The sequence below is a fragment of the Daucus carota genome, chromosome 3 (assembly GCF_001625215.2).
Source record: "Daucus carota subsp. sativus chromosome 3, DH1 v3.0, whole genome shotgun sequence".
In the NCBI taxonomy this organism is placed as follows: Eukaryota; Viridiplantae; Streptophyta; class Magnoliopsida; order Apiales; family Apiaceae; genus Daucus; species Daucus carota.
The window spans coordinates 27637279-27658996 of NC_030383.2; the positions used below are offsets into that span (position 1 = coordinate 27637279).

Here is a 21718-nt window from a genome sequence, read left to right on the forward strand (position 1 = left end):
ATCAATATACTTGTCCGAGACAATCCCAAAGAGCAGAATAGCTCTATCCACCGTCACCTCATGCCCATGTGAAGATGGCATGATATTAGCACAGATGAAGGCGTTCCACGCCTTCGCATACCGGTGCAAAGCGGCTGCTGGAAAAGAAACATGTGCCGGCAAAGGAGGTGCCGTCATCTTCCAACTCGTATCCGGCACGCACATGTCATACACCAACCTATCAAGATCAATCGGATCCTCATCAAACCGGCGTTTGGCACGCCCAATCCTCTCTACAACCCAATCTTCTTCATTACGGCGCTTGGCACGCCCCCCAATCACTCTACGGATCGCCTCCGCGCTATACTCCACCCGGGTGCCTCGCACCACCGTGAAACCATCGCGATTCTCCTTGGCATTAGCATAGAACTCGCGAATAATAGCCAAGGGAACCGCCTCCGGAGCCTCGCAAAAAGACTCCTATCCCCTTTCTTGAATCATGCTTAAGAGCTCACCATCTTCTGCTGTGGGTAGGAATCCTCTCTCCTTGACTATCGACTTATTCATAAGCCGTTGAAACTCAGTTCGTGCACCATCGGAGGTGAATTCAACCTCACCCATCGAGGAAGAATCGCTAGATGTAGGGGCTTGGGTGCTTGGTCCTTGTGTTCTTCGGGCTCTTTTGGGTGCCATTGATAGAGATCTAGAGTTGCAAGAGATTTGTGTGTAGTGGGTTTGAGAGATTTGATGGTGGTTGTGTGTATGGAGGTGTATATATATAAGTAGGGTTTATAGAATTAGAATAGGAATTGGAGATGGATTTTGTGTTTATATAGGATTTTGAGAGCTGAGTTAGGGTTATGGAGGATATATTTCGGGCTAGGCATGCAAAATTAGGATTGTGGGCTTTTAAAAACGGAAAATAAAATATTTTTGGGAGAAAATCGGGCTTCTGGGCAGACAGTAGCGCGGGCGCGCTAAGTGCAGCGCGGGCGCGCTGAGCAACTTAGCGCGGGCGCGCTGGACACTAGCGCGGGCGCGCTAGTGTCTGCCACCCAGGGCCGAGTTTTCTCGTTTTTTTGTGTTTTTTTGAGGTTTACAACGGTACAACATGGTTCCTATGCGCGGGTTGCCTCCCACGAAGCGCTTGTTTAACGTCGTTAGCTCGACGTGAAGTCCAGAATTAATCCGATTCCGATTGAAAAATCGTGGTTTGTACCTCACGATTCACATTTCCGCCAAAGTAAGGCTTCAACCGTTGACCATTAACCTTAAATGATTCATCCGGTGATTTGGCATAGATTTCTACCGCACCGTGGGGGAATACCGTCTTGACTGTAAACGGTCCCGACCAGCGTGACTTGAGTTTCCCTGGAAACAGCTTCAACTGAGAGTTATACAATAGAACCAATTGTCCTACTACAAAAGATTTTTGTATCAACCGCTGATCATGCAACCTTTTCACCTTCTCTTTGTAGAGTTTGTTATTTTCATAAGCACGGAGGCGGAACTCCTCCAACTCATTGAGTTGAATCATGCGTTTCTCTCCAGCTAATTGTAAGTCGAAATTCAACTTCTTTAGTGCCCAATAAGCTTTATGTTCCAATTCTACTGGTAAGTGACAAGCTTTCCCAAACACTAACTGAAATGGAGAAGTACCCAACGGTGTTTTGTAAGCTGTTCGATAAGCCCAAGCAGCCTCGTCTAATCGCAAGGACCAGTCTTTCCTAGAAGGGTTAACCACCTTCTCTAATATGCGTTTGATCTCTCTGTTAGACACTTCAGCTTGACCATTCGTTTGAGGATGATAAGCAGTAGCAACCCGATGATTGATATTATACCTCGTCATCAAGGTTGTGAATTTCCGATTGCAGAAATGAGAGCCTTCATCACTGATAATGACTCTAGGGACTCCGAAACGGGTAAAGATTTGTTTTTGTAGAAATTGCAAGACCACCTTAGCATCATTTGTAGGTAAGGCTTTCACCTCCACCCATTTAGACACGTAATCAACTGCTAATAGAATATATTGGTTGTTGCAAGATGAAACGAACGGTCCCATAAAGTCAATACCCCAAACATCAAATATTTCGACTTCCAAAAGCATTTTAAGAGGCATTTCATTCCTCCTAGATATATTACCTGTACGTTGACATCGATCGCAACCCAACACAAATTGATGAGCATCTTTAAACAGAGTTGGCCAGTAAAAACCTGCTTGAAGTACCCTCTTTGCTGTCTTCTCTCCGCTATAATGGCCCCCATAACCAGTGGAATGGCACTCGCGCAAAACTCCCTCAACTTCATTATTAGGAATACACCGTCTGAGAATCTGATCGACTCCTTGTTTAAACAGAAAGGGTTCATCCCAAATATACCATTTCACATCGTGAAGGAATTTCTTGCGTTGAGCATAAGAGAATTCTGGAGGAATGACCTTACTCACCAGATAATTTACAATGTCAGCAAACCATGGCTCTTCGGCCTCAACTCCAAACAACTGTTCATCTGGGAAGAATTCATTAATTAGAGTGTTGTCGGTAGTTTGTTTGCTATGATCTTCTCGGGATAAATGATCCGCTACCTGATTTTCTGTGCCCTTCCGATCTTTAATTTCTACATCAAATTCTTGGAGTAATAGAACCCAACGAATTAGCCTTGGTTTGGAATCCTTCTTTGAAATGAGATACCGAATGGCTGCATGATCAGTGTATACCACTACCTTTGTTCCAAGAAGATAAGACCTGAACTTCTCAAAGCTAAAGACAATAGCTAGAAGTTCTTTTTCAGTAGTAGTGTAGTTCAATTGTGCATCATTTAAGGTTTTGCTGGCATAATAGATAACATGAAACACATTAACTGTACGCTGGCCCAGTACAGCTCCTACAGCATAATCACTGGCATCACACATCAATTCGAATGGTTTACTCCAATCAGGTGCAGTGATGATAGGTGCTGATGTCAACTTCTTTTTCAAAATTTCAAATGCTTCCAAGCACTCCTCATCAAATTTGAATGGATTGTCTTTCTCTAACAGATTGCAAAGAGGTTTGGAAATTTTTGAGAAGTCTTTGATGAATCTCCGATAGAAACCTGCATGACCAAGGAAGCTTCGGATGCCCTTAACCGAGAGTGGTGGAGGAAGATTTTTAATTGTTTCCACCTTCGCTTTATCCACTTCCAGTCCCTTGGTAGATAATTTATGTCCCAATATGATTCCTTCTTGCACCATGAAATGGCATTTTTCCCATTTGAGAATCAGATTAGTTTCCACACAGCGCTTAAGAACCATTCTCAGATTCGTGAGGCATTCGTCATAAGATGTTCCAAATACAGAAAAATCATCCATGAATACCTCCACATTGATGCCGATCATCTCTGAGAATATTGCCATCATGCACCTTTGAAAAGTGGCTGGTGCACCGCATAAGCCAAAAGGTACTCTTCGGAATGCAAATGTACCATAAGGGCATGTAAAGGTTGTCTTTTCTTGATCCTCCGGAGAAATAGAAATCTGATTATAGCCAGAATACCCATCCAACAGGCAATAGAATTCATGACCAGCCAACCTGTCAAGCATCTGATCAATAAAAGGCAGAGGGAAGTGATCCTTCCTTGTAGCTTTATTCAGCTTTCTGTAGTCCATGCAAATCCTCCAACCAGTGACAGTTCTAGTTGAGATGAGTTCCCCTTTTTCGTTGGCTACTACTGTCATGCCTCCTTTCTTAGGCACACATTGTACTGGACTCACCCATGAGCTATCTGAAATTGGATATATGATACCTGCATCAAGCCATTTAAGAATCTCTTTCTTTACAACCTCCTTCATGATAGGATTTAACCTTCTCTGTTGTTCCACTGAAGGTTTGCTTCCTTCTTCAATGAGAATTTTGTGTTGACAAAAGGATGGACTGATTCCCTTGATATCAGCTATAGTCCAACCAATTGCTGTTTTGAATTCCCTTAGCACCCTCAAAAGTTTTTCCTCTTCCTCACCTGACAAGTTAGCTGCAATAATAACAGGAAGAGTAGAACCTTCACCAAGAAAAGCATACCTCAAGTGATCCGGTAGCGGTTTAAGTTCAAGTTTAGGTGCTTCGATCACTGATGGTTGTAGTGGTTTATGATCTTCCTTTTGTTCCTCCAAGCCAAGAGATTCGACAGGTGGTTCAAAATTCCTTCGCCAAGGTGATGAGTTAAGATGATGGAGTTCTTCCAATTCTTCTTCACTGTCCAATTCCTCATCATTGGTAAGGATTGCTTCCAATACATCATTCTGTAAAACCCGCTGGCTATTAGCTTCTGCCGTAGTATCAAGTACATCCATACTGAAACAAGATTCCTCATCAGTTGGTAATTTCATTGCATTGAATACGTTGAACGTGACCGTCTGATCTTGTATTCTCATTGTAAGTTCCCCTTTTTGGACATCAATCAAAGTTTTCCCGGTGGCTAAAAAGGGTCTACCTAAGATGATAGGAATTCTTTTGTCTTCTTCAAAATCAAGAATCACGAAGTCGGCTGGAAATATTAATTTATCAACCTTGACCAGCACATCTTCAGTTATACCCCTCGGATATGTGATCGAACGATCAGCCAGCTGTAAAGACATGTTTGTCGGCTTGAGCTCTCGCAGGCCAAGTTGTGTGAAGATAGATAGAGGCATCAGATTGATGCTAGCTCCCAAGTCGCACAGACACTTATCAAAAGAGAACTCCCCAATAGTGCAAGGGATAGTGAAGCTTCCCGGATCTTTCAGCTTAGGTGGTAATTTCTGTCGAAGTACAGCACTACATTCCTCTGTTAGTGCCACTGTCTCTAATTCTTCGAGCTTTAGCTTTTTTGAAAGAATACCCTTCATTAATCTGGCATAGCTAGGCATTTGCTCGAGTGCTTCTGCAAACGGAATGTTGATGTGAAGCTTTTTGAAAACCTCAAGGAATTTACCAAATTGCTTATCCAGCTGTTGTTTCTTCAACCTCCTAGGAAACGGAGGTGGTGGGTATATTTGCTTTGGCATAGTAGCAGCTGCAGGAATAGCTCTATCCATTTCAACATTGGGTCTTATGTCACTTACGTTCGAAGGAAGTTCTGCTGGATTTTCTTGCGGTTCATCATCCTGATCTTGTACTAATGTTGAGGTTAGCCCTGTTGTAGTTTTTCCAGATCTCAGCGTAATTGCTTGGACTTGCTCTTTAGGATCCCTCTTACCTGGTACTTCTGTATCACTAGGGAGATTCCCCTGTGGTCTGCTTAATAAAGCATTAGCTAACTGACCGACTTGTGTCTCCAAGGCTTTTAAAGTTACTGCCTGACTCTTGTACATGAGTCTTAGTTCTTCCATGTCAGACCTTTCGTTAGCTGATTGCCCATGATTCTGAAATCCCGGAGGGTGATATGGCTGTTTAGGTGCATACTGTTGTGAAGTTCCAGCCTGACTATCCTGCTTAGGTCCCTGTTGAAATCCTTGTTGAGGCTGATTATAACCCTGATTATTACTCCAGCTGAAATTCGGATGATTTCGGTTGTTAGGATGGTAAGTAGCTGGAGCAGGCTGTTGACCTCTCTGAAAGTTGCTCACAAATTGTGCTGATTCACTAGAAATGGCACACTGATCAGTAGAGTGAGTACCCGCACATAATTCGCAAATTGAGATTGGCTGTTGAATTCCTTGGTTAGCCAGAGAATCGACTTTCATCGTGAGAGCCTTAAGTTGAGCAGCAATAGCTGTAGACGTGTCAAGATCAAGAACTCCGGCTACCTTCCCTTGAGTAAGTCTTTGAGTAGGGTTCTGATATTCATTAGCAGCCATCATTTCAATAAGATCATAAGCTTCTTCATAACTTTTAGCCCATAGCGCACCTCCAGAAGCAGCATCAAGCATAGGTCTGGATTGAGGTCCAAGACCATTATAGAAACAGTTTATTTGCATCCAATCCGGCATGCCATGATGGGGACACTTCCTTAGCATCTCCTTATATCGCTCCCAGGCTTCACAGAATGTTTCTCCTGATTGTTGAGAGAATTGAGATAGAGCATTTCGTAGTGCAGCAGTCTTTGCCATGGGGAAGAATTTAGTGAGAAATTTCTGAGCTAGATCTTCCCATGTAGTAATAGAACCAGATGGTAAAGAATGTAATCATCCCTTAGCCTTATCTCTCAGTGAAAATGGAAAAAGCCTTAGCTTCACAGCATCATCAGAGACTTCATTAAATTTGAAAGTGTCACAGATCTCTATAAAATTACGTATATGCATATTAGGGTCTTCAGTAGGAGAACCCCCAAACTGTACCGAGTTCTGGACCATTTGAATAGTTCCTGGTTTGATTTCAAAGGCTTTGGCTGCGATTGCAGGCCTGACAATGCTTGACTGGATATCATCGATCTTTGGCATAGAGAAATCCTTCAATGCCTTACTGTCTGGTTGTGCTTCAGGTTCTGTCATTGTTTCAGAATCAGAAGAAGAAGATGAGTCAATTGCTTCCTTACGAGCTTTAGAACGTGTTAGCATAAACGCGACCCAAGTACCTGAAATAAAGAAAAGAAGAAAAGTGAGAAAAGAATAGAATCCTAGTCAGTGAATTTTAATGCACACTGATGACAAGTACATAAACTAATTAATTAACACCGAGTCCCCGGCAGCGGCGCCAAAAACTTGTTCGCAAAAATCTACACGCAAGCGCACGTGATCACAAGTAATATATTAAGTTCGATCCCACAGAGACTAATGAATTAAGAATACGCACCTATGCAACAATGTATGAGTAATTTTCACTGCTAAGACAATTAACAAGGATGTGTTCTTTTATACTAATAACTAAATTTACTAATCAAAATCAGAATAGGTAAACACATGGGATTCTAACTTCATTATCGAATTCATCTAGAATTGAAATTACTGATCAACATGTGACTGTTGATCCTAATCAGACAACACGAAAGTAATACATGCCAACTCTCGTTGCACACATATCATACCAATCAAAAACCGCAATTAAGACAGAAATCTCAGGGACACCAACAAAGCTCAGATCCTATATCTCTATAGCGGTAGTGTAAGCAGAGAGGTTTAATAACAAGTCGTCTATCGTGATTACACAGGGTGATAAAAATAGTTCAAGTCTATCACAAATTATGCTTCATTCACATAATCCTATGTTTACATGGCATAGTTCTAAATTCAATCATCCACTCTCGCTTCAGAAAGAATTAACAAACAACTTAGAAGTTAGCTACGCTTCTAAGAAGAATAAGCACGGCGCATGCAAAGAAATCAACGTACGTCACAAAATCAAGCAATTAATATTCGTTACTAGACTACATCGATAAATCCATTAGAATCCCATGAAGGCGGTTAGTTCATAATCGAACTAATCGACATCATGGGTTCTAATGAAAACATGATAAATAAAAGACGAGAATTAAGCGGAAGAAAAGTGCTTGAATTAATAATAAAGAACACAACGTTACAGAATTGATGTTCACGATCTCGCTCGAAACTGTCACTTCCTCGCGAAGAACGATCCACTACAAAACTGATAATGTGCTTGATTACAAGAGAAAAACTGATAAAACTATATTACGATTCTACGATACAAGTGAGGCTAGGGTTTTTACACTTGAGAAATTAGATACATTGACCAAGTCAACCGGGCCTTGACCGCTTCTAAAATCCATCAGAAAAGCTCCAAAAATCGGCCCGGAACAGCTCTGCTGGGCGCGGTCGCGCTAAACTAGCGCAGGCACGCTAGTGGGACAGTAGCTAGCGCGGGCGCGCTAAGATCTAGCGCGGGCGCGCTACTGTCTGCCACTGGCAGCCCGTTTCTTCGTTTTTTAGCTCGTTCTCGCGTGCATGCCCTTCCTCGCTCTAGTACCACTTCCGTAGGTGATCACGGTTGCATTTAGCATATGCAACAAGCCCTTTAAACCCCTAGATAGCTCTAGTGGACGAGTGTGTTCTCGTGAGGGTTTGTAGAAGATGTACCACAAAATCCCAAGTCGTGATGAATCCACAATTCTCTATTCTTGCAAATAATGCACCAAAAACAACCTAAAATGATAGAAAATCACTTCATCACCTCAACTCGTGACCTGCACAGAAAAACACTAAAAACACATCAAAAGACACTAAACACTTAAGTACAACCAACCAATTTAAGTAGAAATGAAGGCCTATAAGTGTGTATAAATACCACTTATCACCTGTCTCTCTCTCTGTCTCTCTCCCCCCCCCTCCCTGTCTCTCTCTCCCTCCCTTCTCTCTCTCTCTCTCTCCCACACTCTCCCTCCCTACTCTCTCTCTCTGTCACTCTATCTCTCTTAGACTAAAAAAACAAAACAACTCAGCATGAATTACAAGCATGCAACACCCAACCTTGCTAATATCAATTAAAAATACAAATTACAAGCAGATAGCAACTAAAAAAAACAAAATCTTAATCACAAAAAGCCCTATATGCAAAATCTATATCTTAAATAAAAAAGAGGAATTACCAGAGCTAACTGAAGAATGGAGAACTTGAACCCACAACTAAAACCACAACCGAGAAGTTGAAATCCCTAAATCGAGAACACCGAAACCCTAATTGCAGATGCCCAAATCCACAAATCGAGAGCTGAGAACACCAGAATCCCCAAATTGAGCACCGTGAGGGAGAACTGGGATGAAGAACTGAGAACTGAGCAAAATCCCCAAATCGTGAACACCGAAACCCTAATTTGATATTGAGGTCGAGACTGCAGTGAGGTGAGAATGAAGGTCGAGATTGTGAGGTGAGGAAGTTGAGTGAGGTGAGAATGAAGGTCGGGACTGTGAGAGCGGCGAGGTCGGGACTGTGGCGCGGCGAGGTCGGGAAATGGAGGTGAGAGTGGCGAGGTCGGGAAATGGAGGTGAGAGTGTTTGTTTGATATGGAGTTAATTTGTCTGAAATTATTTGGGGGGAGTTTTACCCGCTTAAGATTTCAGCTGACGTGGATTATTATTTGTTTTATTTTATTTTATATATTTATTATTTATATATTTTATTTTAGATTTTTAATTTAAATTAAATGATATAGGTGAGAAATACTTACTTTAAATTAAATTTAAAATTAATACAATAATTCACATCTTATACTATTGAATTCGTATTCAGGACAACACTGATTAATTGGACTACCTTCTTGGACCGCTTTGACTATTATAAACTCACACTTTCTAAATATGGAAATTTTTGAAAAAAGTTTCTTATTACTAAATTTGATAGATATTAACATCCGTACGGTTGGATCGTCAAGATTGAATTTTAAAAAAAATAGAATTTGTATTCGGGACAACACTGCTTAATTGACTACCTTCTTGGACCGCTTTGACTATTATAAACTCACACCTTCTAAATATGGAAATTTTTGAAAAAAAATTCTTATTGCTAAATTTGATAGATATTAACATCCGTACGGTTGCATCGTCAAGATTGAATTTTAAAAAAATAGAATTTGTATTCGGGACAACATTGCTTAATTGACTACCTTCTTAGACCGCTTTGACTATTATAAACTCACACCTTCTAAATATGGAAATTTTTGAAAAAAATTTCTTATTGCTAAATTTGATAGATATTAACATCCGTACGGTTGGATCGTCAAGATTGAATTTTAAAAAAATAGAATTTGTATTCGGGACAACATTGCTTAATTGACTACCTTCTTGGACCGCTTTGACTATTATAAACTCACACCTTCTAAATATGGAAATTTTTGAAAAAAATTTCTTATAACTAAATTTGATAGATATTAAAATCCGTACGGTTGGATCGTCGAAAATGAATTTTAAAAAAAAAGAATTCACTTTCGAGACAACACTAATTAATTGGACTACCTTCTTGGACCGCTTTTACTATTATAAACTCACACCTTCTAAATATGAAAATTTTTGAAAAAAAATTCATATTATTAAATTTGATAGATATTAACATCCGTACGGTTGGTTCGTCGAAAACAAATTTAAAAAAAATAGAATTCGTGTTCGGGACAACGTAGGTTAATTGGACTACCCACTTTGACCACAGATAACTATTATATTTTAGTTATGCAACACACAACATAAATGAAAGGTTGGTGAAGTGGTGTGTGACATGTTTTGATACATGAGAGGTCAGGGGTTCAATTCCCTTGGCCTTCAAAAATTTTCAAAGATTTTTATATCAAAATGGGTCAGTAGGACCCACTACCACATCAGCAAAATGGGTCCGGAGGTGGGCCCCACTGCCACGTCAGCCTCTAGGGCGCACTGCCACGTCACCTGAATAGGTCCAGACCAGGGGCCCACTGCCCCTGGTCTAGGTAGAAGGTTCCAAACTTTCTCTCGTGAATGAACTTAACACAGTAGGTTCTCTCGTGAATGAACTTAACACAGTATCTCTCGTGAATGAACTTAACACAGTAGGGATTTCTGACAACTTGTGGACTGTTATGAATTGCACAATCCATAAGTCTGTCACGAAGGAGTTCATTCAGATTTGAGCTGCGCCTGATCTTGTTACGAATCACCCAGATTTCAGTTAGAGATAGAAACTTGAATAAATCAATTGAAACCCTGAATGTTCCGTTTCTCTGAGTAGAAATAATGTGTTAGGTCCTATGAACTCACTATATAAGTTAATATAGTGAACACAATCAATAAATTAGAATGACAATATAAGAGATTGAAAGCAGTAAACTCTTATTCACAAAGCTTGAATGGTTACAAAAACTCTCTCAGTGATTTATATATTATCACTAAGAGCTGCTAGGGTTCTTAACAATGTACTCGATAACTTAACTCATCTAGAGTAACCCTAATCTGTGTTTATATAGACACAGTTACAAAATCAATCTCTGATTTGATATCCTATAAATCAGCTATGTATTCTATCAATCAAAGATTGCTACTGTTTTCTGTTTAGTTTCCATAGTCAGCAAATCACTCCTCCGCTTCTATCATTCCTTGAAGTATATCCGCTTCTGAGCTCTTTCCACGTGTAAACTCTGACGAGTCTTGACTATGTAAACTCTAATCAGACTTTATCAAACTCTGGTCAGACTTTACTAAACTCTGATCAGCTTCAAGCTTAAACTCTGATCACTCCTGTTCTAAAACAAACTTTAAGAACATTAGTAATCATCAATTATATCTAACAATCTCCCCCAACTTGTGCATAAATATTTTATGTGCAAGTTAACAGATAATTGATGATGTCAAAACAAATAAGTCAAATGCAACAGAGTTTAGCTACATAACAGAAAACTTTTAAAACTTACAGATACTTTACTCCTTAGCTTCATAGACACCATGAGCTGTCTTTAGATATTCTCTGAGGAGTTCTCTTTCAGCTTCTGCAAGTGCTGTGATCATCTGTCTCTTGATCTCCCTTAGTTCTGGATCTGAAACTCCAGTTTGGTAAATTGCAGCTCTGAGATCATAGATCTTGTTTCTTCTCATGTCTCTATCCAGCCTGATATTGTAAGCTTTATCAGACTCTTCATTGAATGCAAGAGTACTGATTCCAGCTATTGTTTCTATTTTTGCTGAATTCTTCTTCATCTCAACCAGCTGTCCTTGATGATTGAAGTATTTAGGAATAAAAGGTCCAGCATTCTTGTTTCCTGTAATACCCATCTTTCTTCTGATTTGATCTTTGAGCAGATTAGAGATGTGTTGACATGACTTGTTCTTCACTTGAAATATGTGTGAGACATATCTCAATTCCTCCCAGTGTTTAGCATAGAGATCAGCTTCAATTACTCTAAACACTGTTCCATCAGACATGAAGTAGATAAGAATGTTATCACCTCTGTCATTCTTCACTAGTTGGACTGAATCAAGTTTGTTCATTCTTTCTTGCAATGCTCCAGTCTTGGGAGCACAGAGAGATGAGGGGTCTGTTGACATTGATCCTATACTCTGATCAAATTTTTCATATTTAGATCCCAGTCCTCCTTTATCTCTTCCTGCTTTTCGATGAGAGATTGGTTGAATTGAGCCCTTTTCAAAATTTATCTCAGTCATCAGACTTGGCTTTGCAAATCCTGGTAATGGAGTTGTTGTTGGTTTGAACACAGCTTGAGCCTTGTCAGAGGTTGTGTCTTTCTTTGTTTCCTTATTAACTTGAGCTGTGTCAGAGGTTAATTTTTCTTGTTGTGATTCTGCAACATGAGCTTTGTCAGAGATTGCAGCTTCTGATTTCTTTCTCTTTACAACTTGATCTTTGTCAGAGGTTGTAGGCTTCTTCTGAGTCAACCCTTTTTCTAGGTGTTCATCTACTTTGCTTTTTCCCTTGGATGTATACTCATCTTCAGAGTATATCTTTTTGACTGGTAAACTCTGATCAGCAACAGTAGCTTCCTTGATCAGTATCCCTTTCTCCTTTGGTCTGGCAGTTGATTTTGCAGGTTTCTGAATTTTGCCTGAGGTTATAGCTTCAACATGTTATTTCTTCAGTTTTGCTTCCTCTGCAGCAATCAACTCCAAATCCAATTTGGCTTCTGGATTTTCTTGTTCAAATATCAGTCTAGCAAGTTCTTCATCAGTCATTGGTTTACCTGATCCAGCCACTGGTCTTTGCTTTGATCCAGATGTGACATTATGTGTTGGAACTGGAGCAGACTTTGAGCTTTGCTTAGACTTTGAACTGTCAGAGTTTGAAACTCTTCCACCAGTTGCAGCTTGAAATCTTTTGTTCTTTGTAAAGTCATCCACATCATCATCATCATCATCATTTTTCTTTCTCTTCAGAGTTTGAGAAGTAGTCTTGCATTTGACATTAGCTACTCTCTCCCCCTTTTTGACATCATCCTCATCAGGAATCAGTATTGAAGTTATCAGAGAAAGTGAAGATTGGATGGGTTCAAGCTGTTTGGACATTGTGGATTGAGTAGACTCAATGGTGGACATCCTCTGTTCCAGAGATTGATTGGCAGACACCAGCTTCTTCATGTCTTCCTTTAGAGGTAGCAAATGCCTTTTCTTGTCCATATTCTGAGTTTCTTTAAAGTTGGCTACCTCTGTTCTAAGTCCATCTATAGACTTAGATGTCTGAGCATGAGCAGGATGAAATGTCTTCAGATAAAGAACTGTAGCTTTGAGACTTGACATGACATCAGAGTTTGTGATTTTATTCTCTGCCATAGATAGGAAATCTTCAGCTTTTGCTGGCTCCAGAGAATGCTGGTGGCTCAGCCAGAGCTTATCCCATACTTCATTTGGTGGATCAACCTGAAGATCCCTGGGAAGTGGCTCAGAGTTTGTGTTCAGAGTCTGCAGCCTGGCATTATATTGGCTGGTAGACTCCCACTTTTGTTGTTGATGAGACAAAGGGACTTCATCATCATTTTCATCATCTGAACTTTCATCATCCTCATCATCATCAGATGCAGGATCTTCAACATTCTCAACAGGATCTGGAACAGATTTTTCTTGAACTTCAGATTTTGCTCTTCACCAGCCTTAGCAAGGGACTGTAGTGCTTCCAAAGCTACCTTGTCAGATTCTTCAACTACAGCATCTGACTTGTAGTTTTCTGGAGCTGTATCATGAATAATGGCACCCTCAGGAAACTTCAATGGAGAGTGAGGAATTGGAGTGGAGGGTCCATGATCAGATATTGGAATTTGAGAATCAGACACTGTTGTCTCAGCTTCAGCTTGTTCCTTGCATATTATTTCCTCATCTACTTCAGATGAAGTAGAGGATGCTGTAGCAGCAGAGATTGGAACAGCTTGAAGAGGGTGCACCATCAGAGCTTGAGATAAATCAGGAATTGTAGTGGATGGTGCTTGCTCTTCCTCAACAGTAAAATTTGTGATCTCAGTAATGGGCACCTTTGCCCTCTTAGGCTTGTTCGCCCTTCTTTTAAATCTAGCTGTCTTTGATTTAGGACTGGCCTGTGAGGGTTCAGAGTTTGTTGCAGGAGAAGGTTCAAGATCATCATAATCATAAGCTGCAACCAGTCTCCTTCTTTTCTGCTTTGGTGGAGAAGCAGCTCCAGTGTTTAAAGTCTTAGAGACTGTATCAGAGTTTACAGCATCAGAGTTTCATGGTACATCAGAGTTTGTCTTCAGAACTTGTGTAGCAACAGAGGTTCTGGTCTTCTTAGTGGAAAGGGCTGCATCAGACTTTGTAGCCCTTGATGTTTTTGGTGTTGATGTTCTGGGTTGTCTGGTGGCTGTAGGAGAGACTGGAGGTTGAGGCTGTTGTTGTTGTGGTTGTGGTTGTTGGACTGGGGGCAAATCCATCCTAGCTCTAACTGGAGCTGGAATAAGGAGTGGCCTCTGAACTGGATACTTCTCATCTTTTGAGATGAGGTCCTTGAACACCCTTTTATGAAGCCTAAAGGGCTTAATCTCATCATCAGCATCAAAATTCACCTCACCAACAGTTGCATTAAACAGTAATTGACAGAATCTTGAGAAATAAATGACTTGTCTATTTTCATGCATTCTTTCACCAATATTTCTAAGAACGAATCTACCAAAATCAAAATTAGTAGAGTAGATCAGAGAATACCCAATTTGCAGCATATCCATGGGTATAGCATCCCAGTTGGTGCTTTTCTTCTGGAAAGCCCTTGTGATACAATCAAAGAAGAAGCTCCATTCTCTTTTGAGTCCTGGACGCTTCAATTGTCCCAGTTTATCAAGTGATTCACTGTAGCCTAGAGCATTCATCATGCCCCTAAGATTGGTGTCTCCATTAGTGATATAAGCTGCATTCTCTGGCAGGTTGAATGCTTGACGAACTGTGGCAGGAGTAACAGCATACTCCTCCCCTTCATATGAGAACACAATAGATGGTGATCCATCTGCACCACCATTATCATATTGACCCGTCCTCCAAAAATTGATGATTTGGCTTCCAGAGAGTCTAGCAGGAGTGGTAAGAGCAGTAGCAAGGGCACTCTGTGCCAGAAAGTGCTGGATTGGATGATAATCCCTTGGTGCATCTGCTGTGTTAAGAATGGCAGCATGGTTGTTGGGAACAAATTCCACACCTGCATGAATAAACGTTGTAGTGGCCATTAGAGCAGAGTTTGTGAAGGAAGGAAAGTGTTTGAGAAGGTGTGTAAGAGAAGATTTGAATTGCAGAGAGAAAAGCGTAAGAGTTTGTTGAGAGAGTGTGTGTAAAGATGAAGTGTATAAGTGAACAATAAGCAATAAAATCTGATGTGATAAACTCTTCAGATTTTGTTTAGCTGTACACGCTTGGGCTTTTTGTTCAGCTGGACACCTGTCAGATTTTAACTGGTAGATGAATGTTAGTGGCATGGAGAAAAGAAAATAGTAATCATGAGCGCAGTAAAACTTGTGCAGTTATAAATGCTGATTACACGTTCTCCTATTAAAATGTTTTACATGTAAACCCACTAACAATACAGCCGTTTGGTACACTCTCTTCACATTCTCTGAATATTTGAACTCCTGAAATTGTATGAGATTTTAAAAATCAAGATTAAATTCCTCGAATTTTAAACTCTGAGATTTAAAACAAAGAAAATAAATTTCTAAGTACCTCAGAATAAGACATAATGTTTAGAACATTCATCAAAAAATCAGAGTTTGTCATAAAATCCATAGCTCAATAATGTGCTTGTGAAATAATGTGTGTGATTTAACATATTAAATCAGAGACTAAAGAATTTCACAATTTCGTAATTATAAGGTAGACAAAAATAATTTATTTAAACTCTCAAGACATAGACAACAGACATACTCTGATGAACAAATATATAAAATAAACTAACCCCCCCCCCCCCTTTTTTTTTTTCAGGACGCTTTTCAGTGTAAATGAATCACGACCTTTAAATATAATTTTGCAACAGTATTTCTCCAGTAATCAGAGATTGTGACTGGTCACCATAGATTATAAAATCTTAGCACTTACTTAATACCAGCAAATGTTTGGGTCTTCCCAGTCACTGTCATATAGACATCTAAGATCTCAAAGGAGTACTGATAAGTGCATATTTTTGTATATTTTAAATGCCTAATTATTGCTTGTTCTCACTTATTTATTTGTTTATTTCTCTTTTTTTTAGGAAAATTGCAAAAGCTTGAAGAAATAAAAGAATAAAGCAAAAAGGAGAAAAGATGGGAAGAAAAGGATCATAGGGGAATATTCTCAAGGAAGCATCTAGATGGGACACCTACACCCCCCCTCAACCCTAATTTCCCCCTATAAATACACATCTTCCCATCATGTTTCAAGCAACATAGGATTTCATATTTTTAATAGCCTCTCTTTTATGTAGTAGATCTAGTAGTAGCACTCTAAATTTGTAAACACTTTTATTATATCAATACAAGTATTCATTTTTGTTCTTAAATCTTGCTCTTTACTTTTACTTCTAGGCTATGAAATCTTTCTCTAACCACATGAGACTCAAAATTACTTGTGGATTGAAAGGAGCCTAATTATATGTTTTAAGATTGCATTTTTTTAGTATTTAGATTGAGCCCCATTTAATTCTCAATATTATTAGTGGGTTCAATGGTTTAGTATTCTAGATTTTGATTTTAGCTTGTAGTTTGATGGGGTTTTGTTAGATACATGGTAGATAAGCTAGTTTTGAAGTTTTGTTTGATTTGGAGTTAGTTTGGTAAAATTTGGTAGTGTTCTTGTTCTTGGTTTTGGTAGTCTTGTGGGCTTTTTAGTGTAAATTTTAGTTTATGATTTTGAATTGAGGTTAGTGGGTTTTGGTTAGTTATATTTTAAATAGGCTAGATTTAAAGTTTGGTGTATTTTGGAGTTGTTTTGGCTTAATTTGGGTCTTGTTTTGGTAAGAAATGGGTAGTTTAGAGGCTATTTAGTGTAGAATTTGTTGTTAAATTTGATTTAGAGTTTAGTGGGGTTTGATTATATAGATTTGGAATGGCTAGATTTTCCGGTTAAATTAATTTTCCGGCGAAATTTAAGTTATTCCGGGCACCTCCATGATTTCCGGCGGTTAACTTTTGTTAGATTTGCGACGGCACGCAGTCAGTGTATAATCTGATTCATTTCTGTGTATTACTCTGTTCCGCTGCTTCTTTCCGCGCTGCCTCTGTTTTGTTTGTTTGTTTTTATTTTTTTTTGTTTTTTTTTACGCCTCCTGATTATCTTTTATATTTTAATTAGCATATAATTTATTTTGTTAGTTATTCGATTAGTATAATTCTATTTTAGATTCTAATAATCTGAGTTTAATTACTATTCAACAATATATATTTTAGATTTTGTTATAATTTAGATTAATTCAATATCTCAAAAAATTTGGTCTAATTCGATTAAGTTAAGAATTAAGTTTCGCGAAAATAACTTTAGTCCTTGTGGAACGAATCTTATATTACTAAAACGGGATCGTGCACTTGCGATTAAAATCATATTTTTAGCACATCAAGTACTATGCTTATTTTCAGGGGTGTGTATAGTATCAGAGTTTATAATCACTGTCTATTTTACTGAGAGAAAATGCAAATTAATCAGTCTCACTTATAATTAAGATATGTGAAGTAATAGAGTCTCAATGATATCAACATGCATATAGTGTAAAATAGTAGCACAAAATTGAGATCAAGATTAAAGAATTTAACTGAGATTCATGATTACTAATTCAGATCATGCTTCATAGTATCTTCACAGGTTATTTGTCTCAGAGAGTTAAAAATGAGATCATTTATCAAGATTCAGAGTTTTCAAACATCAGAGAATATCGTCAGAGAATGACAATCAGAGTATAACAAACAGAGTATATCATCAGAGAATGTCATCAGAGTTTAACAATCAGAGTAAATCATGGCAAGTTTGTGAGCAATTCATATGGTAATTTGACAATTTAAACTTGAAGGATCTGACCATTGTGTTTACTCAGTTCCTGATATCATTCCTAGCTCATTCACCAGCCTAGTAAAGGTTGCTTCACTTAGTGGTTTGGTGAATATGTCTGCTAGCTGCTGTTCTGTGGGAACAAAGTGAAGTTCAATGGTTCCTTCCAGCACGTGCTCCCTTATAAAATGATATCTGATACTGATGTGCTTTGTCAGAGAATGTTGAACTGGGTTTCCTGTCATAGCAATAGCACTTTGGTTATCACAATAAATAGGAATTTTAGAAAAGGATAACCCATAGTCCAACAATTGATTCTTCATCCAAAGAATTTGGGCACAGCAGCTGCCTGCAGCTATATACTCTGACTCTGCTGTTCATGTTGAAATTGACTTTTGCTTCTTGCTGTACCAAGAAACAAGTCTTCCACCCAGAAATTGACAACTCCCACTTGTGCTTTTCCTGTCAATTTTGCAACCTGCAAAATCTGCATCAGAGTATCCAATTAGACTAAAATCTGATTCTCTAGGATACCATAATCCCAATGATGTGGTTCCCTTGAGATATCTGAATATCCTCTTTACTGCAATCAGATGAGGCTCTCTTGGATCTGCCTGAAATCTTGCACATAGACATGTGGCATACATTATGTCTGGTCTACTTGCAGTCAGATAAAGCAAAGATCCAATCATTCCTCTATAGTTTGTGATATCCACTGATGCACCAGTATCTTTGTCTAGCTTGGTTGCTGTTGCCATAGGAGTAGTTGCAGCTGAACTGTCTTGCATACCAAATTTCTTCAAGAGATTTCTGGTATACTTGGCTTGATTTATAAAAATCCCATCTTCAGTCTGTTTAACTTGTAAACCCAGAAAGTAACTGAGTTCCCCCATCATGCTCATTTGGTACCTAGACTGCATGAGCTTGGCAAATCTTTGACAGAGTTTAGCATTAGTGGAACCAAAAATGATATCATCAACATAGATTTGAACTAAAAGCAGATCATTACCATGATTCAAGTAAAACAGGGTTTTATCTATGGTACCTCTAGTAAATCCACTTTCAAGAAGAAATTGAGCCAGAGTTTCATACCATGCCCTTGGAGCCTGCTTTAGTCCATAAAGTGCTTTATCCAATCTGTAGACATAGTCTGGATGCTTTGGATCCACAAATCCTGGAGGTTGTTCAACATATACCTCTTCATCCAGTTTCCCATTAAGAAAAGCACTCTTGACATCCATCTGAAATACCTTGAATTTCTTGTGTGCAGCATAGGCCAGAAAGATTCTAATTGCCTCCAATCTTGCAACTGGAGCAAATGTCTCATCATAATCAATACCTTCCTGTTGTGAGTACCCTTTTGCCACAAGTCTTGCTTTATTCCTTGTAATTACACCTTCACTATCTGTTTTGTTTCTGAAAACCCATTTTGTACCAACTATGGATCTATCTTTAGGTCTTGGTACTAGGGTCCAGACTTTGTTTCTCTCAAACTCATTTAGCTCTTCTTGCATTGCTTGAATCCAGTCAGCATCTTGAAGAGCTTCCTCCACCTTTTTAGGTTCTGTTTGTGACAGAAAGCAATGATGTAAACACTCATTTGCTGTAGCTGTCCTTGTTTGCACACCTGCTTCTGGATCTCCAATTATCAAATCAGGTGTGTGAGATTTTGTCCACTTCCTAGCATGTGGAAGTTGGCTACTTTCATCATTGGATCCTCCCCCTTGATCAATGCTTTCTTGATTCTGTTGATCATTCTCTGTAGCTCCCCCTAAATTTGTGCTATCAGAGTTTGAATCAGTATTCTCTGATGAGTTTGAGTCAGCATTCTCTGATGAGTTTGAGTCTTGGGTAGAGTCTGAAACAGTCTGATGCTCCCCCTCAACATTTGCTTCATCATCATGAACTTGTAAATTTTCACCAGAGTTTGCTGTATTTTGTTCACAGTCAGAGTTTGACTGTTCATCAGAGTTTGTCGAATCAGAGAATATTTCTTCATTTTCAAAATGCAGTTCTTCATGATCATCCATGTCTGCTAAACCCATAATTCTCTTGTCATCAAATGACACATGTATGGATTCCATGATCACTTTGGTTCTTAGATTATAGACTCTGAAGGCCTTTGTTGTCAGAGGATAACCTACAAAAATGCCTTTATCAGCTTTTAGATCAAACTTGGTAAGCTGTTCTGGATGAGTCTTCAATACAAAGCATTTGCACCCAAATATATGAAAGTACTTCAGATTTGGCTTCTTTTTCTTCACCATCTCATATAGGGTCTTGCCATGCTTATTAATCAGTGTTGCATTTTGAGTGAAACAAGCTGTTTGAACAGCTTCTGCCCAGAAATAAGTAGGTAATTTAGCCTCATCAAGCATAGTTCTGGCAGCTTCTATTAGAGTCCTGTTTTTCCTTTCAACTACACCATTTTGCTGTGGTGTACCAGGTGCAGAAAATTGTTGCACTACACCTCTTTCTTTGCAGAACTCTTCCATTGTTGAATTTCTGAACTCAGTTCCATTATCACTTCTAATGATCTTTACTTTGTCTTCAGATCCATGGTCCAGTTGCTTCACATGATCCATCAGATGCAGAGCTGTTTCATCTTTAGAGTGAAGAAAATATACCCAAGTGTATCTGGTATACTCATCAACAATGACAAGAGCATATTTCTTCCTTGCAATGGATGGTACATTAACTGGTCCAAATAGATCAACATGTAGAAGATAATATGGCTTCTTTATTGAGAATTCAGTCTTACTCTTGAAGGATGTTTTTCTCTTCTTGGCTTTTTGACATGAATCACATAATCCATCAGATGTGAGTAGTGATTCAGGAAGTCCTCTCACAAGCTTTTTCTTTATAAGCTCATTTATGGAGTTGAAATTGAGATGTGAGAGCTTCTTATGCCACTTCCAACTTTCTTCTGCAGAGATTCTTGTAGATAAGCAAATTGCTTTTCCTTCAGAGTTTGTAGGCAAGTGGATTTCATAAATATTTCCATGTCTGTGAGCAATCACTGCCACCTTGCCTGTTGACTTGCTTACTATCTCACTGTGTTCTTCATAGAAATCAACATGATATCCTCTGTCACAGATCTGACTGACAGAGAGTAAATTGTGTTTTAGCCCTTGAACAAGAGCTACATTTGATATGATGACATTTCCAAGATTGATGTTGCCATATCCCAGAGTCCTTCCTATGTTGCCATCTCCATAAGAAACACTTGGGCCAGCTTTCTCCACAAACTCTGACAGCAGGGCCTTATTTCCAGTCATGTGTCCTGAACATCCACTGTCCAAGACTAGGATATTCTTCCTGTTGCCCTGCAATCACAAAGACCACTAATTGTTAGTTTTAAGGACCCAGACTTGCTTGGATCCCTTGGTCTTATTAAGTTTGTTAGCTTTTGCAGCGGAATTATCATTATCAGAGTTTGAGCTAACAGACTTTGGAACAGAGTTTGTAGTAGAAATAGATTTTGTACTTGCAGAATTTTTATTAACCTCTTTCAAAGAAGGTTTCAATTGATAATAATCATAATACAAACTATGATATTCTTTGCAAGTATAAATAGAATGCCATAAACTACCACAATGAAAACATGGATCTTGTGGTTTATATCTAATACTACTTTTTCTAACTCCAGACTTTGTAGGTAAGGAGTTAGTGTCCTTGTTCTTCCTGCAAAAATTAGCAAGATGATTAGTATTTCCACAGTTATGGCATGTCTTCCTAGGTGCATTTGGAATAGGCATGTAGTTATTACTCTTGTCTATTCCAACCTTGCCATTTCTATTTTTCCTAGGCTCCTTGTCTTTGTTATCAGACTTTACTTCTTTAAGCTTGTGCTTAAGCTGTTTCTGAGTCATCAATCCTATGTTAACCTGTTTGGGCTTATCAGATTTTAAATTGTTGTTAATC

The 21718-nt window shown here is 38.9% G+C and overlaps 1 protein-coding gene and 1 non-coding gene across 2 annotated transcripts in view; one reads left to right on the plus strand and one right to left on the minus strand.

Moving 5' to 3' along the window:
* The window catches only part of LOC135151449 (uncharacterized), a 96537-nt gene that overhangs the window by 38440 nt on the left and 36379 nt on the right, over positions 1–21718 (minus strand). The window contains exon 5 of the mRNA XM_064089899.1: positions 2811–3519. Within this exon, the coding sequence (XP_063945969.1) occupies positions 2811–3519 (709 nt within the window). The remainder of the gene's footprint in view (positions 1–2810; positions 3520–21718) is intronic.
* On the plus strand, positions 5922–6028 carry LOC135151912 (small nucleolar RNA R71). The gene has a single exon (XR_010290819.1). It is a non-coding gene; the product is annotated as a small nucleolar RNA R71 (small nucleolar RNA).